Below are 21794 nucleotides of genomic sequence, written 5' to 3' on the forward strand. Positions count from 1 at the left end.
TAACAACGCTTTTTCGAAATATTTTTACTTCGTTCAATTTTTGTATGAGAACCAAAAACAGAAAACCAACAAAAGCAAGAGATAAAGAAAAACAAAACCATGGACTTAAGCAAATGCAAAAGAAACAAAATACGAAATTAATTAAATAAATAAGTGGAAATACTTACATAAATTACAGAAAAAACCGAAGCAAAAAGAAACTGAAGAAAAATGCACACAACACAGCTAGAATACAATACTATTTAAAGATACAAACTAAAAGCAAAAGCAAAAACAAATACCGAAATATATGAGCGAGAGAGAATACAAGATTGTTGCTATATCCATTTAACAAACGAAACAAAAACAAACTATGATCATTTCAGATAAGCCAGGACTCTCCATAAATAATCCCAACCACATCCCATACTTTCCACAGGACTTTTCCAGATAAAATCGAATAAATTTTTTTATGTATCTTGTAATTTATAGCAATTTCACAACTAACTTATATATATATATAGATATGTATACAGAAAGCGATAGCAGTACCGATAATACCGATTATCATGTATTGTAAATACAGCATGAAAGGCAACTTTTAAACAACAAAAAATCAACAGTCAGAAGCCGTAAAACTTTTGAACAAGACTTAGGCCCTGCCCTGATTTTGTATAGCCGTTTAAGAGGCCCCTGAACTCTTAAATAAACACCTCCCCCAAATCGAAATACTCCCCATTGGTTTGCCACAGAAAAGTAAGAAACTAAAATCGAATCGAATTGAATCCTTTTGATATTTTGTACGTTTGTAGCCATCAATCAGAGACAATTTCATTGATTTGGCATTACACGGTTTCCCTAACAGAAATAATCGAAAACGAAGTTATAATATGATACAGTTCATTTTTCTTAGTTTGTGCTCTTTATTGCATTACTCGATTTACGTTATATGGCCATGTAACTACATTTATATATGTAATGTATATGTACACACACACACTTACACAATCACAAGCGCGTATATATAGACATCCGATCGGGCTGAAGAGGTTACTAAGAAGCTAATTGATTGATCAATGGATGGATCACAAAAACCAAACAACAAACAAAAAAAACGATGACGAGTTGGAAAAAACAAACCAAAACAGACAAATATTTAAATAAACCATTTTTAAATAATGAACTCTGGCTCAAATTAAATCGGGAAGATCATCGGGCGGACAAATGTTACTGATGTCCACGACTCCACGGAGTTTTTCACCTGGGTTTTCGATATTTTTTCCGTCATCAGAGCGGGTATACCTAGAGAAGTGAGCACATTATAATTAAAATTTTAATTTTATTTTTTGAGCATCAATAGCCCACTTACTTTTTAGCCGTACTCTTTGTTGCGATTAGCAGTTCGTTGACTTTCAGCTTTTTAAGTTTGACCATCAGATGACCTGTTATCTGGGAACGCTGCACAGTGGACTCATCCGGCTTAACCTCCTCATTGTAGGCGATCTGGAAAATCCTTTTCTTGACGGTGACCCTAGTGTACATGGTCTGTACATCCACATCAATTAGAGAGGTATCCAGGTATCTGTACATATTAATATTAATATTAATAATAAAGAAAATAATATTTAAGCGAATGTAGCACCAAGAATACCAAGAATCTGCATGCTTAATCCCCACAGAAAGAAAGACGAACGAATATATGTATTTACAGATTGGGTCGGTAGAGTTTTCTAAAGCATTTTGGGCTCTTGAGTTAATTAAAGTGGACGTGTTCTTTTCACACTAGTCTCAAATTAAAGCTTTTCATGAGCACTATAATAGAATATAGACTATAGCAGACTTTGGGCCATTATTCGTTTTTAAGATACATATATAAAAAACAAAAATAGAAGTGACTTTTTTGACTACCAGCTCAACTTTCACTTGTTGCGAAACGTGAAGGAATATTTCAATGCAGTTAATTTTATAAAATTTAAAAGATATAGAGTAGTTATTTTTTTGTTTGCACTGAAGTGACTGTCACACGCTACATGTCGCCCGCTTCAATTTTTTTCGTCGTTTTGTTAGCTGGTTTTTCGTTAACCGTAACGTAAACAATTACTAAAGAAAAGTCTTATTTGCCCATATTATAGTTATTGTCCTGAAAAATTATCCAAGGATACTCAAGTTGAGGATCCATCTAACTAGAATTATATATCAGTGCAAAATGATATAGAAATATGTTTTTATCAAGTTTTAAACATTTTGGCTTGGTCGAAATCTTCTGAGAATGGCCTTTGTATATATATTTCACCGAAATCTCTACCGAACAAATTCAGTTGAAATTTGAGATATGACGGCGGAAGCTGCAAGCTTGCTTCCTTTCGTGTTCAGTTAACTTACCTGTATACCTCTAGTTGGAGCAAGTAATGATCGGCCTCATCCTGAAAGGTAAAGGGCAGCTTGCCCTGGTTCAGATTGTACGGTCTGCCGCAGGGAGCAAAAAGATTGCGCATCTGCTTCGGAGGATCCAACGGGGACTTAGTTTCGTGCCGCTCCCGGCCCAAACGATGCTGCCGGGCGATCTCCGTACGGATCTCTGGACAGTGCTCGCTCTTTGCCTGCCAGAAGGCCTTGATCCGCTCCTCTTCGTCATCGATTCCGGCACAACTTTCCGCCAAGGCAGACTGCTGCTCCGCCACCCGGATACGCTGCTCATCCCGTTTTATAGCCTGATCCGCCTGCTTCTGGACGATAATGGCCCGGTTCTTTGATAACTCCCTTAATGCTTGAAGACGTTCCGAAGGCGTGATCTCTACGCAATCCAAGCTATTCAATTGCGGCAAAGTGGCTACCACGTAGTCCCTGTAGTGTGGATAGTCCACACAGGGATTACCAATGAGCACCAGTTCGCGGAGATTGTGATTGCCACATAGCGACTCCAAGCTAGTTAGTTCTCCTATAAAATTTAGAGTTAGGTCCAGTTTATTGAGGGACTCGCACCCCTCCAGGTTCTCAATCTTCTCAATATTATTGATGGCCACATTGAGGTACTCCAAACGTTTCAGCTTATGCAAGTTCTCCAGACGCGCTATCAGATTGGATTGAAGGAGTAGGATCTTGAGGTCGCGACACCAGTTCTGGATATGTTCGATGACCTCGATGTCCTCCTGGTGCAAGGAAATTTCTTCCAGAGTGCTAATTAGTCGTTCATTGTGCTCCGATTTCTTGCGAACCAGTTCTTCGGTGACTAGAAGATAATGAAAACTGATATTAGGAAACATTTCCCAAATTTTAACTACTTACTGAGCACCATGCTGACGAGTGTGTGCTGTGAGGGAAAGTAATAACAACTTCCAACGCAAAGGGCGAAGGCAACTACGTTGCTAGGCATTTTCAGATCCCGTTCCACTTTTTTATACCCTTGCAGAGGGTATAATGATTTCAGTCAGAAGTTTGCAACGCAGTGAAGGAGACGTTTCCGACCCCATAAAGTATATAGACGAGTCGATCTAGCCATGTCCATGTCCGTCTGTCTGTCTGTATGAACGCTGAGATCTCGGAAACTACAAAAGCTAGAAGGTTGGGATTTCCTACACATATTCTGGGGCTTCCTACGCAGCGCAAGTTTTTTTAATCAATATCTTTGTTGATTTTTATTACATTCTCTTTTTCACTGGGATATAGTTTTTCTTTAACATTTCAAAATTTCGAATTAAATTTCCCATAGGTAGGATCAAAAAAATAATGTCCAAATAATACGAAATCAGCTAAAATTTCGATTGTTTTATCATACAAGAAAGTGAATCTAAATTTAATGTTTTTGTAAATTAATAGGAATGATCTGCAAGGGTATATGGGCGGTTCTTTTACAAACCGAACGGATTTGGCCAAAAAATCGTGTACTATTCAGAAAATAAGTAAATACGTGTATCAGGATCATTTGCATTTTTTTAGTTTGCCAAAAAGTACCCTTTCATTGAAAATCTGTATCTCCGGTTGTAGTAATCTGATTCTTATCTATTGCATTAATTCCTCCAAAACCTCTTCTTTAAAATTTTTTTTTTAAATGAGTTTTTAATATTTTAAAAATAAAAACAATTTAAGATTTAAAAAAAAAAATTTTAAACGGGTTCCCCACAAATTTGAAGTGAGAGAGTAGCCCTACTTGCTGCGATGTTTTTTCATAAGAAAAAGCCGAGCCCTTGTTTAAAAAATTTCGATATTTAAAAAACTAAAAATGGCTTCAACTTTTTACGCAAACCGATTGTAACTAACAATATGGCGAAAGTATTAAACATTTTTTTTGTGGGGGCAATGGTTAAAAAACTTTTTTAATCTTAATTTGTTTTTATTTTTAAGAAATTAAAAAAAAAAATTTTTTTAGTAATTTTATTTTGAAAGAAAAGGTTTTAGAGGAATTAATGCAAAAGCCATGAAGTCAATCGGATTCATATAACCGGAGATACAGATTTTCAATGAGGGTACTTTTTCAAATTTGACAATTTTTGGCAAACTTAAAAAAATTCTTACTAAAAAGGTAATATTTTTTCGGTGAAATCCTGATACACGTTTTTACTTCTTTTCCGAATAGTACGTGTAAAAAAAGTTTCAGGCAAATCAAAAATGTGATCCAATAAAAGGTGTTCGGTTTGTAAAAGAACCGCCCATCTGCGCAAACACAGCCAAAGATCAAATTTGTTATTTTTTTCGCCCCTGCTTTGCTGCCTTCACTTAGTGAATTCGCCCCTGGCTGAACGAGAGAAATCTAATCAGCTGAATTGAAATTAAGTAGTTGAACTAGCGAATTAATAGCGACGTTACTGCGGCCAGCTCGCCAGTCATTGGGCAGCGGGCAGACGGAAAGCACATAAAACAAAGCACAAATCAGATAGACAGATACATATAGGGCTTGACGATGGGCATCGATAAGGACTGTGATATTTTGCGGCCACTTATCGACAGTGAAGTAGACGAACTGCTCGATCTATACAAAGTTAAATACGGTGTACAGAACTTCCACTACCTGTTGCTCTATAACCAGCGAAAGTGGGATCGCCAGTTGGATGAGGCTAAAATACCGCGCGATGATCTAAACTATATATCCATGAGGAAGCAATTCTTTACCCATCGAAATGGGGACTTCCGAAAGTGGGGCACCTATGTAAGTCTTCATCGCGACATCGTGCAGAGCGTCTCCTTCTTCAGCTGGCAACCGAATGAGGCTGGGGAGATGTGGGAGTGCCTAGAGCAAACCCAACTTATTGAATGGACACAGGGCGCCCTGCTGACCAACGTGGATCTCGGATTTTGCGATCGGGTCAAAGAGTTGGCCGTCAAACGTGGTGTCACCTCCATGCAACCGCGTCAGTGTTTCGGAATGGTTTTGCTGCACGAGGGAGCCTTAAGTGTGGAGGTTCCAGAGCTGCTATCCGAGTTCGACATCCGGCCACTGCAGGACGAGGATGCAGCTATGGTGCACGAAACTTGGCCCAACAAGGGTGAGGGGTCACTGACCTATCTTCGGGCCCTTATTCGCTTCAACAAATCCTTGGGAGTGTGCCGAAGTGACACCGGCGAATTGATTGCATGGATCTTCCAAAACGACTTCTCCGGGCTGGGGTACGTATACCGAAAATATATTTTAGGTGTTCTGTTAAGATGTTTAATTTTATTTTTAAGTAAACAGTGACAATAACTAAACTGATTAACGAACATTTAATCATTTTTTTCCCATTTTAATAATAGTTTTGTATACCCTTGCAGAGGGTATAATGATTTTAGTCAGAAGTTTGCAACGCAGTGAAGGCTATCGGGCTGAAACTCTCCCAAAAGTCTTCATTATTTTACAGTTACAAAACTATATTGTATAGGAATGACCGGAAAAATAAATTTATAAAAATTATATCTTCGGTTTTTTTTTGCATATGAATATTCTGAATTTCTAATTTATTAGTTTTTATTAAAATCATATAGCTGGCATAGGAACGATCGGAAAATTAATTGGAAAGAAAATATAGCTCCGTTGGTTTTTATTGTATTCTCTTCTACTCTGGGATATGACTTTTTTTTAATATTTCCGGATTTTGAATTAAATTTAACAATAATCGGACGACTATATTATATTGCTATATATTTTGAAATAATACTACCTGACTAATTAAGTCTAGTTTTTCAATATTGATTTTTAAAATTAAATTGATTTGTCAAAAAAATCTGTAAACGAATACGGTTCATAACTAACTCAAGAACATTGGTCGAGAAAAAAGCACCAAGTCTTAACGCTACCGAATCTGAAATTAATTTATTCGAAGAGTTCTAACCCGAAACCGAAAACTTTTTATCACATCACAGCCCCCAATAATAGAATTTCTGACGCTTCCAGCATGCTTAAAGTGTTGCCCAAGGCAGAGCGAAGAGGGCTTGGTGGCCTTCTGGCCGCTGCGATGACTCGAAGAATAGCCAGGGGCGAGGATGTCACCTTAACAGCCTGGATTGTGTCCACCAACTGGCGATCGGAAGCACTGCTAAAGCGGATCGGATACCATAAAGAGGTGATCAACGAGTGGATCAAGCTGGTGCCCCATCCGGCGTAGGAGCACCATCCATCGTTGAACTGGTGGCGCTGCTGGGCATTCTGTTGGATAGTTGGATATACGATAAATAGGTTAGGTCAAGGAGCACACACGGTGATTTGCATTTGCTTTGCCTATGTACATTGTCAACAATTTTATTTTTTGGTTCAACATGCGCTAACGCTTTCTGAATACACTTTACGGCTTAATCAAATACAAAAACAAATTCGAAACTAGCGGGTGGGAGGGGATATGGAAATTGGGAACTCGAACTACTTATAATATTTACACACTCCGCTCGCCTACGAAACTATATCAAAAATACATTACGTTTATAGCATTGCTATGCGTTCTGGGTGAACAAACATACATATATTACGCACTTTTGACTCAACCGGCACAACATCGAAATTTTTCATTTTCGAGTTTGATTACTAAAAGAATGTCACAGCTTACATAATGTTATACATTGCGAGTCCTACATAAGTATGAGGTGTACAAAAAATTCCGGAAAAATATGATTTTAGAATTAAGACACTCTTTCAGCAAACGTACTAACCACTAATCATTAGCCATGTTATTTTAGCACCGTATGGACCTTGTTTTCTTATTTTATTTTCAATCTAATAAAAAAGGATTCTTTTATGTTTTAAACGTCGTTTGTGAACTAGGTCTGTGGTGTTTAGAGGTATTTTTTTGAAACACAGAAGTTTTCGAAAAGTTTAATTCCACTTCCATCAAATATGATCGAAAACCTAAAGAAAATCCGGCTTCATTCTTAACATTATAAAATTTAGAGTTGTGCCTCAGTTGTCAAACGTATTCAATATATATATAGAACATATATATATAAAGAGAGAAAGGGAGAGAGTCGGGAATTGGGTAGTGGTGGTCGAGGGTTAATACTATTTAGCTAACCCGCTTATTGGATACATTCACTAACTACAATCTAAACAAAGAGCAGCCGCGTAGCCGTTCCGGTTGGCATTCCGCTGCCGTTCGCTAACAGGCTGTTTCCGGGCGTCCTGTGCAATCCATTGGAAAGTTTTCCGTTGACCGATCCCCGGTAATACGGATCCGTCTGTTGCTCCAGCGGCGAGTACTTCACATGACTGTTCTGCGACAATGGAAGTGTTGGCTGCTCCCGGCCCCGGGTGATTTGTTTGGCGCGATTGTAGCACAGCACGCCCACAATCGCCAGTGTCATGCCAAGGCAGTTGACCCACGTAACAGGATTGCCGAGAATCAGGAGCGATACGGCGATCACAAAGATCCGCTTCGAAGCGCTTGCCACTGCATATGTAAGTGGAGTGACTAGTGACAAGACGCTGAATGCGATGATGTTCTGCAGCCAGTTTAGAACGCCGTCGGCGAAAAGCAGGGCAATCACCCGGTAGTCCAGGTTTTTCTGCAAAATGGAAAGTTTTCGTGTGTATTTAGAGTACAGATTTATTTTGCTTTCCCTAGTTTTTATCAATTATTAGTAATTGTAATCAGTGATTACTAATCACTGAGTAAAATTAAAAATTAAATCGAAAATAATAATAACGATTTAATGCATTTTTTTTAGTTTGTTTAAAAATATTTTTAACGTTGCAACGTCATCAAAAAATCTCATTGCTTTTAAACCTAAAAAATTGGAAATAAATTTTTATGTATCTTAATCAGGGTAAAATCGTTTGCGATTGGAAAGCTCGGATAAACCGTTCAAAACTAAGCTGTTTTTTAAAAGCTATTGACTCGAATCTTTTCAAATCATATTTTTTATTCAAAACTTGATTTGGGTATAGGAAAACGCTTGCCGATCGAAAGCCTATACCTTATAGCTCCCAAAGGACAATAGGGTCAGATAAGACCAAGTTTGACGTTGTTAATCAATTCATATTTGCTATTTATACCAGGGACCGTAAATAATCATTATTTGAGATTTTTATTTTAAAAAGACTACTGTGATATTTTGTTTTAAACGTCAAAAATAACGTTCTTTTTACTCTTGTCCACAAAGTATATGCATTTCAACAAATCTGGAAAGCAAATTAATTGTTATTTGTTCATGCCTATAAAGTGCATAAAAACCAGTTAAATAATTGATTAAAACTTGTAAAAACCTCAGTAGGCCTTTTAAAATAAAAATCTCAAATAATGATTATTTACGGTCCCTGATTTATACTACTATAGTCACATTTTAAATTGGTGAATTCGGCTTGCCGATGTTAGCTTCCGTTTTTTTTAATTTATCTCTTTATCCTTTTTATTGTTTATTTATATTTCTATTTTTATTTTATTTTTATTGAAGTCTTGTACATCACCATAGCGTTTTAGTTGATATCATGTTTTGTTTTGAAATTTAACATCGGACTTTAACAGAAATATGTTAAAAAAATGTCATCAACTTTTTGGATTTTAAATTTAAGAACATTCCCTTATAGCTGCCATAGGAACAATTGGGAAACTAGTTTGAAATAATCGAACATCAAAAAGGAAGCCAGCTTTGACAAGCGGCAATATTTATACCTATAATTCTTTTCTTATAATTGTAGCATGTATTTTTCGGTCTATTCAGTACCTATTATACATATGATCGAGCAAAGGGCTTGATTGTTTTAATTTCTGTGTCTTAAAGGCTTCTTTTATTATTAAATAAGTTAATATATTTTAGTAAAAACTTTCTGATTAATGTGCTTTGATCTTACATATTTTTGTATTCATGTCTGAAAATAGGACGAAGAAAAAAAACCTACAAAAATGTTATTATGCTGTGCGCTGAAACTGTCTTCAAATATTTAAACACACTGAGTAAACAGACAGACAAACACAAGTGTTTTTAGATTTGGTTAGAACGACTACATGTGATAAAAAAAATAAAATGAAAACGTGGACGTTGGCCAATTTCAATAGTTGAAATTGAAATAAAACAATTAAGTTTCTGCTTATACCTAATCCAGTCTTGAGGAAAGGAATTCTTTTTGAACATAGGTTAAGTATATGGGTAAATAAATGCCATGAAATGAAATTTTATTTCAAGTAATATTATTACTTGGGCCGTCTGTAAAAAAAAAATTAATTTTAAAAATGCATTTCAAATGAAAAAGTTAGCTTTTTCTCGTGATAAGTTAAATTCAATAAATTGGTACGGTAAAATTTAGAATTTTTTTTTTGTTTTTTTAAGAATTTTACATTTGACTTAGTTTTGCATCTAGGTATGATTAAATCAGACATTCAAGACAAGACTTTTCCATAGTTGTCCCATTTTTTCTGTAGTTGTAAGGTTTAGCCTATCCAATACTTTTTAAAATCAAAATAGACAATTGTAAAGATACGATTGCCTCAAGTTTTAATTTATGTGCCGTACTTACAATGGCCGTGTGTCGGAATACAGCTAAGCTATCCATGTATAACCACAGGGGCAAGAAGATGAACAGTGACAGCTTTCCAAGCAAATGCAGCAGCCGTAAATGATGGATGTTGGTGTCCTTAAGCACCTGGCGGGCGAAAAAAGTGGTTACGAAATGATGATATGTCTTAAGACCCAGGCCATTCGAAATCGTTACCTTCTTGGAGAAGATATTTTGCATGGAAAAGCCCATTGTTGAGATGAGGGCGCTGATCAGGCCCATCATGTCAAAGGAGATCTCCGTGACTGTGGCAATGCCTACACCCGTTATGATGGGCAGCAGACTCAGGTACACGAGCGTCGGTTGTTTTTCACCAAAAAAGAGGCGCGTCAGGACGACGGTGAATAGCGGCATTGTGGCTTTGACTAAAAGAGAGGGAAAAGGAAACTTCTTATAAAAAATCAATTATCGTAACTTTTTTTAAAAAATAATGCTATTATTTGTATTTTCAACTGTACAGAGGTGCCACAAAACGACGCTTAGAGCTGAAACCGGCAGTACCGATAAATAAACTAAAAGTCTCTTTTGTTAAAATTGAAACTTTATCATACTGGAACAAAATCCGATTTGACAACTTGATCAGTTCTTGGATGCCCTTAAATATTAATTTTAAATATTAATTTAAATGTTATTAAGTACATGTTAAACTAAAAAAAAAGGTAGGAACAAAATTTAACACCTATGGTTTTGATAATTTCATAATTAATTACAACTATTTTAGGAAAAGTTGCTTTCTGTGTCAAGATATCAGTTACCAACTCGTTATCATCTTGTCTCTTCAAGACTGTCGCTTCGACACATCAGACAGATACTGCTGACGTGTTGTGGAACACCGGGGTGACGGGCACCGAACTCACCCGTGTGCGCGTAGGAAACTGGCACCTTCCACAGCGAGATGTGCGAGGTGACGGAGGCTAGGAGCTTGCCCAGCGCCAGCGGGACAATCAGGCGGTAGTAGTAGGGGCGCGGGATATCCTGATACTTCCGGATGCGCCACAGGTTGAAGAAGGGCCCACTGTACAGCGTGATGCTGCACAGCTGGACCAGAGTCACAGTCATCGGGAAGGGGAACTCGTTCAGGACCATCTTGCCAATGACATTGTTGCTGGAGGAGATCACGTACCAGAAGAGGCACATCAGCAGCACAACGGCTATGTGCCGCGACCCCGTCCGCTTCCCACCCAGCATTATTCGTCTGGGTTGGGCCCGCGCTCGCGTGGCTCAAGTCCGGGAGCGGATGCCGATTCTGCCGCAGATCGGTGGCAAGTGGCAGGCCTGATCCTGGTGCTAGTGGTATGTGCTAACTGTCCGACGCACGGAGCTTATTGCATTGCGCCTGGTGTGCTTTTAAACGTCGTTGTCTCGTCTGTTCTGTTTGTTTTCTACGTGTACTAGTCGATTGTCGCAGGCGACCTATCGATAATAGTGATGTCCACTTTTGGTATTTTTTTGGTATTTTAAAATGCTTCAATACGGTACCACCTGGACCGATGAGCAATAAGCAAAATTGAATCTAAAAAGTACAATTTTGCTCATTCATTAGAGCTACTGTGAAATGGGATTAATAATAAAATTTTACTGGATTTTTTTTGGTTGAATTGGTGCTATAAACAAATAAGAACAATACAAAAAGTATTTTAAAGGCCTAATTACTCCGTTTCCAACTAAAAATAAATGCTCATATTTCTAAATGAAGACTTAACTGCGTTTATAAATTTATATAAAATTGCCTTTCTAAAAATTATGAAAATACCATAAAAATACCGGATTTAGTCTTGCTCGCACTTACATAAAATAGTAGGGGGATTCCCTAAACTGTTGAATTGCTGAATTGTTGAAAATTCAACAAAAAATTTCAGCAATTAAGGGAACGACCCAAAATGGTTCCTGTTAAATTTTCAAACAGCTGTTATTTGTTGAAAAATTTCACGGAACTTAAAGCATATAAAATTAGATTTATTATTGCTAGTTAATGTCTTAAAGTGTTGCCAAGGTAAAAAGAACCACAAATATGCTTTCTAAGTTGATTTTAAAATAAATAATGCGTACTGGTGATACTAAAATGTTACAGAGTTGCCACGACTTTAAAAAAAGGTGACAACTCTGGCTTTTCAGCAATTCAACAAAATTTTCAGCAGCCCCGAGGCTGATGAATTGCTGAAATTTCTGAAAGTTGACTTTGTGTGGAACAGCTGATTAACAGCTGACCAAAATTCAACAATTCAGCAATTCAACAGTTTAGGGAATCCCCCTAGTATAGTGAAAAAATGTCTCTAATAAATGAACATATTAATGCCTACATATGAGATGAAGAAAAGTTCAGAACGAGTAAAAACGTGTAGATTGTTTTAGTAAACCAGCTCTCAGGTATTGTCAAGGCTGGTCATTTAAAAAACGACAAGTAAAGAACGTAGCTAAAACTCGTAAAAAATACTAAATAAAAATAACGAAGTTCTAATTTTCCTTACATTATCTGCTGCGCGTAAAAGTATTTCTCATATTTCTCTAACACGTGTAAAAAGTCCCTAAAGTGGAATTTGTTCGCTGAAGCAGAACTCCCCCTGAACAGGCTATTAGATTGATAGTGCACGGATTACTGTGGGAATAGTCTATAAAGTCAACTATCGATATTTAAGATAACTGTTCCGTAGTTCAATGCTCAAACTAAACATTACCCATCCCAATTATTTCTGAGAGTACGAGAATTCCGGGTGGAAGATAGAAAATTTTCTTGAGCTCAGTACTGAAGTAAAATTAAAACTAATAATAATCATGAACCGCCCGCGTCGCACATCGACAGCAGCTAAGTCCATTGTTTCCGGCGGCGTTCAAGTAAGTGTTTTTTAAAAATTTTTACAAATGTCGATGCAAGTACCGGGATCGTGATCTAGTATAGTGTAGTGAATACATACAGTGGCTCCATCGCATAATCGGACACCTACTTTCATAAAATAAACAGTCAAAAAAAAATGAATGAAATGGGTTAAATTCGTCGTTTTTTTTGCTTTTACTTATACATAATGCTAATATCTTCCAAAAACATAAACAAAAATTACATATTTTCAACGAAAACACTTAGTTTTCCAACAAAAACAACAAAAAATCCGATTTTTAAGGTTCAACGAATAATCGGACACTCGCTGAATTCGGTTATTTTTAATGGAACTTGCTGCAAACTTTGGGTTTTTGGCATTGAAATTACTTTGTAGTAGAGATTAAGAGAAGAAACCTTTACTACACTGCAAAAGAAAGTTGAAATGGCTCCAAGGAAAGCCATTTTCTGTGAAACTTCGTCAGTTGATTGGAAAACTCAATTTCGAACTGAAAACTGTATGGAAATTCACTGGATTGGTCGGAGAAGTCAAGTCTATTAACATTATTATGAGGTTCCGGGATACATTTTAATATGACAATAGAGGCGGGAAAGGCCAAATCAAGATGTTAATGACGGCATAATTCCAAAGTACCTTAAGATTTTAAAGGATAAAAAATATTTAAAAAATTATTTTTTGATGTTTCTTTCGTTAATCTGAAAGTGCATTAAACAACCGACAAAATTATGTATCGTTTATAAAAATCGGTTCACAACTTACCTAAAAGATGGGTTCGAGAAAATTCTTGATAAGCTGAAAGCTTCGTTTTTATTGAAATTTGTATGAAAATCGTGCTTTTTGACCAAGCAATTATTCGTTTGGTTATAGTTTGGTCCATTTTTTAGGTAAGTTGTGAACCGATTTTTATAAACGATACATCATTTTGTCGGTTGTTTAATGCACTTTCAGATTAACGAAAGAAACATCAAAAAATAATTTTTAAAATATTTTAAAATCCTTTAAAATCCTAAGGTACTTTGGAATTATGCCGTCATTAACATCTTGATTTGGCCTTTCCCGCCTCTATTGTCATATTAAAATGTATCCCGGAACCTCATAATAATGTCCTGGACAATAGACTTGCCTTCTCCGACCAATCCAGTGAATTTCCATACAGTTTTCAGTTCGAAATTGAGTTTTCCAATCAACTGACGAAGTTTCACAGAAAATGGCTTTCCTTGGAGCCATTTCAACTTTCTTTTGCAGTGTAGTGAAGGTTTCTTCTCTTAATCTCTACTACAAAGTAATTTCAATGCCAAAAACCCAAAGTTTGCAGCAAGTTCCATTAAAAATAACCGAATTCAGCGAGTGTCCGATTATTCGTTGAACCTTAAAAATCTGATTTTTTTTTGTTTTTGTTGGAAAACTAAGTGTTTTCGTTGAAAATATGTAATTTTTGTTTATGTTTTTGGAAGATATTAGCATTATGTATAAGTAAAAGCAAAAAAAACGACGAATTTAACCCATTTCATTCATTTGTTTTGACTGTTTATTTTATGAAAGTAGGTGTCCGATTATGCGATGGAGCCACTGTACATATATCACTATACATATACGGTAAAAGCTCAACACCGTAAACAAATGATTCGAATTGCATGCAAAACTGAAATTTATTTCTAGTCGGTTTCTTTAGTCAGCCGGTTCTGAATTTGAAGCATTGTTGATATAAATAATAACAAAACCTAGATTTTGTTATTTTTTCTAATTTAAAATTTATTTATTTATTTAATGCTAGCAACTAATTATAAACTACTTGCTAACAGTGGGTATGAGCTTTAGCAGCTGTAGGCCTTCAGCTCTTAATTTAAAATTACTTATATAAAAGCGAGAAAAGATTCGCAAATATGCTAGAAATTTACTTAGAGGTTTTTCGGGACTTGCATCACATTTTTTAAGGAAACATGCCAAAAATAATACAAGTAAACAAACTATTTATTCCATTTTGACTATTAACTTACTTAATTTCTATATTAACGGCAATTCTGTTTTTATTTATATGATTTGCAGCGCACAATATGAAAATGTGTGTTTCTATCCCAATTGTGAACCCATTTTCAACAGCCACTAAAAGCGGGTTAATCGGAAGTCCAGACCGTTGTCCTAATTCCGCCAGCATCGACAATATCGTCATGAACATTTCACACACATTTTAGTCACTACACATTGCTCGTGTTTTCGGACAACTAGAGAGCACTGCAATATTTTAAGCTGGACTTGCGGTTATCACGAACTTTTATGGCTACTGAAAATGCATTCACCCGAAATTGTAACTAAAATGATTAGTTTTGCGTCAGATAGCAATGCCCATTCACTTCACCGAAAGTGCACGAAACTCACGAACTCAGCCAAAGACCGACGGATCCCCTCCCCATAACTATAACTATTTATGATTAGCCTGAATTTTTTGTCTCTTTTGGTAAGAAGTTAGGCTTATGTAATGGCTGGTAAAAGTTAGAAATGAGCAGGGACCGTAACTGTTATAAGTTTTATTTTAAAAATCACACTTTAACAGTTATTTTCTGATTTGTAAAGTAAAACTCAAAGAATAACTGCCTTTTTTTGAGTTTTATAATAAAAGTTGACAAGTAACAGTTATTCGTCGTGATCACAAATAAAACTCAAACTTGACTTATAGCGATTTTGTGGGTAAAATAAATTAAAAAAAAATATAGTTATAAAATATGCGCGATTGCCATTTTTAACAAATTTTTAGTTAATTATATAAAACACGGTAAGCATGTTCTTTTTAATTATTTCATTTTTTTAAACATGCCAAGGGAATAACTGTTATACCTAAAAATCAACAAATAACAGTTATTTTTTGAGTTTTATTATAAAAATTAGAAAATAAAAATCATTACGGATTTGTAAACTACAATGGCTAATAAAAATAGTGGTGTATTTAAAAAAATTTTTGGACTCTTTTAAGTGCGTGATTTTTTTTGTATGAAAAATTTACAATAACAGTTATTTTGGGTCCCTGGAAATATTTCGAAAAAGGCACTTCTTAAATTTCCCAGAGAAATTTAATTTAAGATACTCAGTCAAAGAGAATTTGGGAGGAGGATTTGATGATAGCCTGGATTCGTGGCTCCGTCGGTGCAGAGCTTCGTTTCGGGGCACTTGGGTCGCAGGAATGGCCATGGCTAGTTCCTGAACTATGGTTTTTAGTAGACCAGCACACCTCCTTCGGTGGGACTGTAGACCCACGACTGGCGTGGTCGAGGAAGAGGCTTAGGCTCTGGATACTTCACTAGAAGAACAAAAATAAACAAAACAGAAGTCTAAGAATCCGTTTACCAGGTGACTTATAAATCTCTTTAAAAAAAACAGAATCTGAATGCGGCGGGCAAGCCAGGAACGCCCGCGAAAGCCGTGACAATTGAAGGTCATGCAGCTGCTACTGCTGTCCCGGGTAGTTCGGCGAGCGAACCGACCAAAAAGCCAGATGTCGTTCCCATGCCCATTCCCATCAAGGATGAGCTGATAACCCAGCCCGGGGAATCCCCTTCTGAGGAAACCGCGACACATAATACAGCAGAGCCCATGGAGGCCACCGACGAGAATGTCTACGGAGATACTTGTTTGGAGAACAGCAATGGCAAGATCCCATTCAAGAAGATCTTCCTGAAACGCAAGAAGTCATCCGGTAAGCTTGGAAAGTATGACAAAACCAACTTAAGTAAAAAATACAAAATACATATAAATTTGTACAGAGCGCTGTTTAATTAATAGGCTTTTTTTAATTATACATTCTACAATAGCAGGTATACTTTTTTGTCTCCTTTGCACACACTTTATCTGAGTACAGGGTAGCTGATAGTCGAGCCATTTACTTATAGTTGTATCTTGTTTGCTCTTAATTTATAAGTAGAAATGTTATTTTAAAATACAAAATAGGGCAATTATACAGATTATTCAGGAAAGCTTTGCAAAAAAATCAAAAACCGAATTAATTCATATATATTTAAAAACCATATAAAGTTTTTTGGGCCCTTTTTTTATCTGTTTAGGAATTGCGGGATGGGTGTCGTTGAATATAATAAATATTAATTTTTTTTGTTCACTTCAAGAGCGCACTCGGGACAAGAAGCTGCGCCAGAACCGCCAGCTGCGCAAGTCTATGCTTCCGAAGAACGCATTAATGGCCCTCAACGAGGTGAAGGGCGTGATTATTAGCGACTTCTTCATAGACAGCAATCCCGACGGCGGATTTACAGCCTTGGTCACGGTTAACTCGACACAATATGAGGGCAAGGGTATATCCAAGATGTCCGCCAAGAACGCGGCCTGCGAGAAGGCTCTGCGCGACTACATACTTGCTAGGATGAAGCCCAGGAGCCGCAAGCAGAAGACTAGCAGCAACGAGGAGACGGCTCCAGTTGGCGCTGCCGGTGAGGATCCCATGGAAACCAACGAGAGCGATGCCGAGGCCCATGACGATGACTTGCCTATGCTAAATCTGGCATCGTTCGCCCTTTACAAGCTTTTCACGGAGTGGGAACGTGAGGGATTCTCGGTGCCGGAGATGCATCCGACGGCCAGCGCCACCAATCCAGCGGCAGCATCACTGCCTCTTCCTGTGCCCAAGGAGCCCAAAGCGCCTCCCATCCGCACGGAACTGCCCCCCGGTTGGGAGACCATGCACCCAGCGACACTTCTATGCATTGTAAGTCTCCATATTATCTGAAAATCTATTCATAAATCCTAACATTTTAAAAACAACTTAACTGAAAAACCAAGATAGTTTAGGTAGCTTAATTTCATTACCGTGCACTTGAGGAAACAATTTAATAAGAAAGGTAGTCTTGTTGAATTTGAAGAGAATGTTTTTATAATATTTCAAATGATAACAGTACGTAATTTAAATGTAATTTAACAAATAAATCTGGCCGAATAAGTTAATTTATAGTTTAAAGTTGTACGAACGACATTTCTAAAGTATTTTATATTTCCAGATGCGCCCAGGAATTTCCTACGTGAGCTTTGGCAACTCCGGAGACACGCCAAATGTGCCACAGTGCCTGGGCGTAATCGTCGACAATCAGGAGTTCACTGCCAACGGAAGATCCAAGAAGATCGCTCGTCGCAATGTGGCCGTTAATGTCTGCAACTCATTGTTCGGTACCAACTTTGCATGCGAAGATTAATAACACTGTGCAACATCTAAAATTTACCTGGATGGATGCTATATTTATGAATTCGTTACGAATTCCCAGCTGCGGTCAAAATAGTTGTAATTGTTGTAATTTATTTTCTTCTGGTAATATTGTATTGATTTTAATTGTACTATTAGACTAATTGGATAAGAAAAGTTACAACAACAAACTTTTGAAAACACAGGGCGGCAAGACTACTACTATATTGACTGCAGCTGTATGTTTTTAACGTAACGAATTAAAAAATATAGCATTCATCGAGGTTCATTTAAAAAGCATTCATTTTTTGCAAAGTGTAATCAGACCCGCTCGAATTAAGCGTACATAAGACAAATGTATCAAGACACACAAAATGATAAATAAGTAATTAATAAATAACACAAATAATAAAATAACTCAAATTATAAGCTGCAAAATAATTATTGTGTAATTTTATGATTTCGATTTTGGTAAATCAAAAACAATTGAACAAGGCAAATTAAACTATTAAAAACTTTTCCAAAAAAAAAACATTCTGGAGAATATTATCTTTGAACATGGTATTTTAGCAGACGAAGTCGAAGTGACTGAAAAATATCTTCCTACCAAAGATTGGAATATGTGACGATGTACAATTGAAGCGGAGCCAGAAATATTGGAAGGCGTTGGTCCAACAATCAGTGCATCGGTGTTCGAAACATCTGACTTTAAGAAGGTATTTTCGTCCAGCAGTCTCAAATACATAATTTTACTGTTTAAGTAAGGGGTACATTTTTTAGTCAATTTTTTAGAGCCAAAACCATGTTTCTGGAAATCTTTGAAAGCCCCGAAGATGACTTAATTAATTTTTCCGCACCGATTATGCGATCGGATCCGTTTTTGGTTCAAAGTATGGAGCTATGCCATACAATCAGTAAGGTATTTTTTTTTTAACCGAAGCGAAAGGCTTGGTTTTTGTTATATATCTTAAAAAAGAATATTGGCCCAAGGTCAGCCCTAGCACTTTAGCTTTTGTAGTTGATGATGAAGAATATCTATACTTCATGGGGTCGGAATTGCATCCTTCTAGCTGTTATATACTTTTGCACGAATACAATATACCCCTTTACTTTAAGAGTAACGGGTATAAACAGCTTTAAACTTTTTTTTTTAAGTTTTTTTAAATGACTATTTTTTGACCATTTTACAAACGTTTAGTTCATGCCATGGTACATATATTCATCCAGATTGTAATAGCGTTTTCGTTCCCGCTTTAGATGCCCCGTTCGACCGAAATCGTGGTCACCATAAAATTACTTTTTTTTTTATTGTGTCACTTTAAATATGGTCACAGCGGATAGTTTTTATTTGTAAAAATGTTTATAATTTCTAAATTTACTTAGGTTAAATATTGAAAAAATATATTACAAGAATCACAGCTCTAAGTTTAAAAGGCTCATTACAGCAAATTGTTAATAAAAAGTCTAAAAAAGTGACATGGGTGAACACCCTTAACATAAACCTAATCACTCTATATAAAAAAAAATTCAAGCTGTCAATTCAACCCATTGTTAACGTAAGAGAAGCATGAATAAGGACGGCCTCTACCAACCCATCTACCACAGTGGTGACACCGCGAGCAGCCAACATGACTCGGTGCTGTCGTCGGCTCCAACCAGTGTTTCGGGACCAAGTTATAACCCCAGTGGTTCGGCGTCACCAAGGGTGATAGACGTCGGAGCTCACGATGGCGACTTCAGGGAGAGTACCCAGCCCATGAGACCCGGTAGCCAGGCGGCGAGCTCGCAGGATGCCAAGTCCACGGTGGCTTTTTTGCTCCCGAGCTTCCCGCCACTGGTAGGGGAACCCACCGCCGAGGACACCATCGAAAGTACCACCCCAACTGAGGCACGAATGCGGCTGCGGGTCGATGACGAGGTCGACTGGTCGGTAGCCTCCTGGCTACGCACCCAGGACCAGCACTCCTTTGCGCCAGGGCACCTGGATAGATGCTTCGAGGAGGCTCGGGAGACGGGAAGGACCGAGCCTGCTTCGTCCGAAGACTCATCTGACGACTCCACCGACGACTCCTCCGACGACTCATCCGGCGACTCATCCGACGACTCATCCGTTCCACGCGATGGCCGCTTTGGCGCTGGCGGATATCAGCCACCCTTGCACGACGCTGTCATAGCAGCTAACGCGGCTTGGGAAATTCACTTGGGTGCCCTCAACCCGGTTGACTCCCCACCCGAGAGCGGGATGAGCAGCGCCGAAGACAACTAGAAGCAACGCCCGGACGATGTCGAACCCCTCAAGCAGGAGGACGCGGCTTGTAGGCCTTAATTAAGAATTTTGTTCCTCGCCAAAAATATAGTTCAAAACTAAGATTTGAATATATGTTATTTTCGCGCGCACCGGGGCTTGGAAGAACACACAATCGGTTAAATACCCGCATCAACGAAAACTGGAAACCAAACTAACTGCTAACATAGGAGTAAATGTAAATACGGACAGACAGGCAGACGGACAGATGGACATATGGCTATATCGACTTCCTTCTAGCTGTTACGAGTAACGGGTATAAAAATTTGTGTCTTAAGTAAAGAAAAATTAGTTTGTCATAAAATCAATAAAAAAGTCTGTCTGTCTGTCTGTCTGTCTGTCTGTCTGTCTGTCTGTCTGTCTGTCTGTCTGTCTGTCTGTCTGTCTGTCTGTCTGTCTGTCTGTCTGTCTGTCTGTCTGTCTGTCTGTCTGTCTGTCTGTCTGTCTGTCTGTCTGTCTGTCTGTCTGTCTGTCTGTCTGTCTGTCTGTCTGTCTGTCTGTCTGTCTGTCTGTCTGTCTGTCTGTCTGTCTGTCTGTCTGTCTGTCTGTCTGTCTGTCTGTCTGTCTGTCTGTCTGTCTGTCTGTCTGTCTGTCTGTCTGTCTGTCTGTCTGTCTGTCTGTCTGTCTGTCTGTCTGTCTGTCTGTCTGTCTGTCTGTCTGTCTGTCTGTCTGTCTGTCTGTCTGTCTGTCTGTCTGTCTGTCTGTCTGTCTGTCTGTCTGTCTGTCTGTCTGTCTGTCTGTCTGTCTGTCTGTCTGTCTGTCTGTCTGTCTGTCTGTCTGTCTGTCTGTCTGTCTGTCTGTCTGTCTGTCTGTCTGTCTGTCTGTCTGTCTGTCTGTCTGTCTGTCTGTCTGTCTGTCTGTCTGTCTGTCTGTCTGTCTGTCTGTCTGTCTGTCTGTCTGTCTGTCTGTCTGTCTGTCTGTCTGTCTGTCTGTCTGTCTGTCTGTCTGTCTGTCTGTCTGTCTGTCTGTCTGTCTGTCTGTCTGTCTGTCTGTCTGTCTGTCTGTCTGTCTGTCTGTCTGTCTGTCTGTCTGTCTGTCTGTCTGTCTGTCTGTCTGTCTGTCTGTCTGTCTGTCTGTCTGTCTGTCTGTCTGTCTGTCTGTCTGTCTGTCTGTCTGTCTGTCTGTCTGTCTGTCTGTCTGTCTGTCTGTCTGTCTGTCTGTCTGTCTGTCTGTCTGTCTGTCTGTCTGTCTGTCTGTCTGTCTGTCTGTCTGTCTGTCTGTCTGTCTGTCTGTCTGTCTGTCTGTCTGTCTGTCTGTCTGTCTGTCTGTCTGTCTGTCTGTCTGTCTGTCTGTCTGTCTGTCTGTCTGTCTGTCTGTCTGTCTGTCTGTCTGTCTGTCTGTCTGTCTGTCTGTCTGTCTGTCTGTCTGTCTGTCTGTCTGTCTGTCTGTCTGTCTGTCTGTCTGTCTGTCTGTCTGTCTGTCTGTCTGTCTGTCTGTCTGTCTGTCTGTCTGTCTGTCTGTCTGTCTGTCTGTCTGTCTGTCTGTCTGTCTGTCTGTCTGTCTGTCTGTCTGTCTGTCTGTCTGTCTGTCTGTCTGTCTGTCTGTCTGTCT

General features: G+C 38.1%; 4 protein-coding genes across 5 annotated transcripts; 2 read left to right on the forward strand and 2 right to left on the reverse strand.

Moving 5' to 3' along the window:
* Nucleotides 1-1104: 1104 nt before the first annotated feature.
* Nucleotides 1105-3412, reverse strand: tilB (touch insensitive larva B). Its single transcript, XM_017143837.3, has 4 exons — nucleotides 3265-3412; nucleotides 2362-3208; nucleotides 1349-1561; nucleotides 1105-1281 (listed from the first exon to the last, which is right to left on the reverse strand). Exons 1-4 carry the CDS (start codon nucleotides 3350-3352, stop codon nucleotides 1170-1172), a joined length of 1260 nt encoding a protein of 419 aa, XP_016999326.2. The 5' UTR covers nucleotides 3353-3412; the 3' UTR covers nucleotides 1105-1169.
* A 1368-nt stretch (nucleotides 3413-4780) lies between these two features.
* Nucleotides 4781-7187, forward strand: LOC108058872 (uncharacterized). The gene is made up of 2 exons (XM_017143840.3): nucleotides 4781-5580; nucleotides 6344-7187. The coding sequence occupies exons 1-2, from the start codon at nucleotides 4877-4879 to the stop codon at nucleotides 6552-6554; spliced, it is 915 nt and encodes a 304-aa protein (XP_016999329.2). The 5' UTR covers nucleotides 4781-4876; the 3' UTR covers nucleotides 6555-7187.
* LOC108058871 (solute carrier family 35 member E1 homolog) lies at nucleotides 6652-11319 on the reverse strand. The gene is made up of 4 exons (XM_017143839.3): nucleotides 10786-11319; nucleotides 10085-10293; nucleotides 9890-10015; nucleotides 6652-7941 (listed from the first exon to the last, which is right to left on the reverse strand). The coding sequence occupies exons 1-4, from the start codon at nucleotides 11114-11116 to the stop codon at nucleotides 7483-7485; spliced, it is 1125 nt and encodes a 374-aa protein (XP_016999328.1). The 5' UTR covers nucleotides 11117-11319; the 3' UTR covers nucleotides 6652-7482.
* Nucleotides 11320-12599: 1280 nt separating this feature from the next.
* On the forward strand, nucleotides 12600-18379 carry LOC108058873 (double-stranded RNA-specific editase 1-like). Of its 2 annotated transcripts, XM_070218880.1 has the most exons (5): nucleotides 12618-12760; nucleotides 14809-14824; nucleotides 16135-16450; nucleotides 16875-17470; nucleotides 17760-18379. In XM_070218880.1, the coding sequence occupies exons 3-5, from the start codon at nucleotides 16261-16263 to the stop codon at nucleotides 17949-17951; spliced, it is 978 nt and encodes a 325-aa protein (XP_070074981.1). In that variant the 5' UTR covers nucleotides 12618-12760; nucleotides 14809-14824; nucleotides 16135-16260; the 3' UTR covers nucleotides 17952-18379. The 2 variants fall into 2 exon arrangements, with proteins under 2 accessions (XP_016999330.2, XP_070074981.1); XM_017143841.3 differs by lacking the exon at nucleotides 14809-14824 and having other exon boundaries at nucleotides 12600-12760.
* The last annotated feature ends 3415 nt before the right edge of the window (nucleotides 18380-21794 follow it).

The sequence above is a fragment of the Drosophila takahashii genome, chromosome X (assembly GCF_030179915.1).
Source record: "Drosophila takahashii strain IR98-3 E-12201 chromosome X, DtakHiC1v2, whole genome shotgun sequence".
NCBI lineage: Eukaryota > Metazoa > Arthropoda > Insecta > Diptera > Drosophilidae > Drosophila > Drosophila takahashii.

What these genes read in the sequence shown, in the direction of transcription:
- LOC108058873 (XM_017143841.3), top strand. Translation starts at nt 12,701, where the DNA reads ATGAACCGCCCGCGTCGCACATCGACAGCAGCTAAGTCCATTGTTTCC. An exon ending in GAAACGCAAGAAGTCATCCG is followed by an intron (nt 16,451 to 16,874) that starts GTAAGCTTGGAA and finishes GTTCACTTCAAG; the next exon opens with AGCGCACTCGGGACAAGAAG. An exon ending in CAGCGACACTTCTATGCATT is followed by an intron (nt 17,471 to 17,759) that starts GTAAGTCTCCAT and finishes TTATATTTCCAG; the next exon opens with ATGCGCCCAGGAATTTCCTA.
- LOC108058872 (XM_017143840.3), top strand. Translation starts at nt 4,877, where the DNA reads ATGGGCATCGATAAGGACTGTGATATTTTGCGGCCACTTATCGACAGT. An exon ending in AACGACTTCTCCGGGCTGGG is followed by an intron (nt 5,581 to 6,343) that starts GTACGTATACCG and finishes TGACGCTTCCAG; the next exon opens with CATGCTTAAAGTGTTGCCCA.
- LOC108058871 (XM_017143839.3), bottom strand. Translation starts at nt 11,116, where the DNA reads ATGCTGGGTGGGAAGCGGACGGGGTCGCGGCACATAGCCGTTGTGCTG. An exon ending in AGTTTCCTACGCGCACACGG is followed by an intron (nt 10,294 to 10,785) that starts GTGAGTTCGGTG and finishes CCTCTCTTTTAG; the next exon opens with TCAAAGCCACAATGCCGCTA. An exon ending in AAAATATCTTCTCCAAGAAG is followed by an intron (nt 10,016 to 10,084) that starts GTAACGATTTCG and finishes TTCGCCCGCCAG; the next exon opens with GTGCTTAAGGACACCAACAT.
- tilB (XM_017143837.3), bottom strand. Translation starts at nt 3,352, where the DNA reads ATGCCTAGCAACGTAGTTGCCTTCGCCCTTTGCGTTGGAAGTTGTTAT. An exon ending in CTCCAACTAGAGGTATACAG is followed by an intron (nt 1,562 to 2,361) that starts GTAAGTTAACTG and finishes TAATATGTACAG; the next exon opens with ATACCTGGATACCTCTCTAA. An exon ending in ACAAAGAGTACGGCTAAAAA is followed by an intron (nt 1,282 to 1,348) that starts GTAAGTGGGCTA and finishes TCACTTCTCTAG; the next exon opens with GTATACCCGCTCTGATGACG.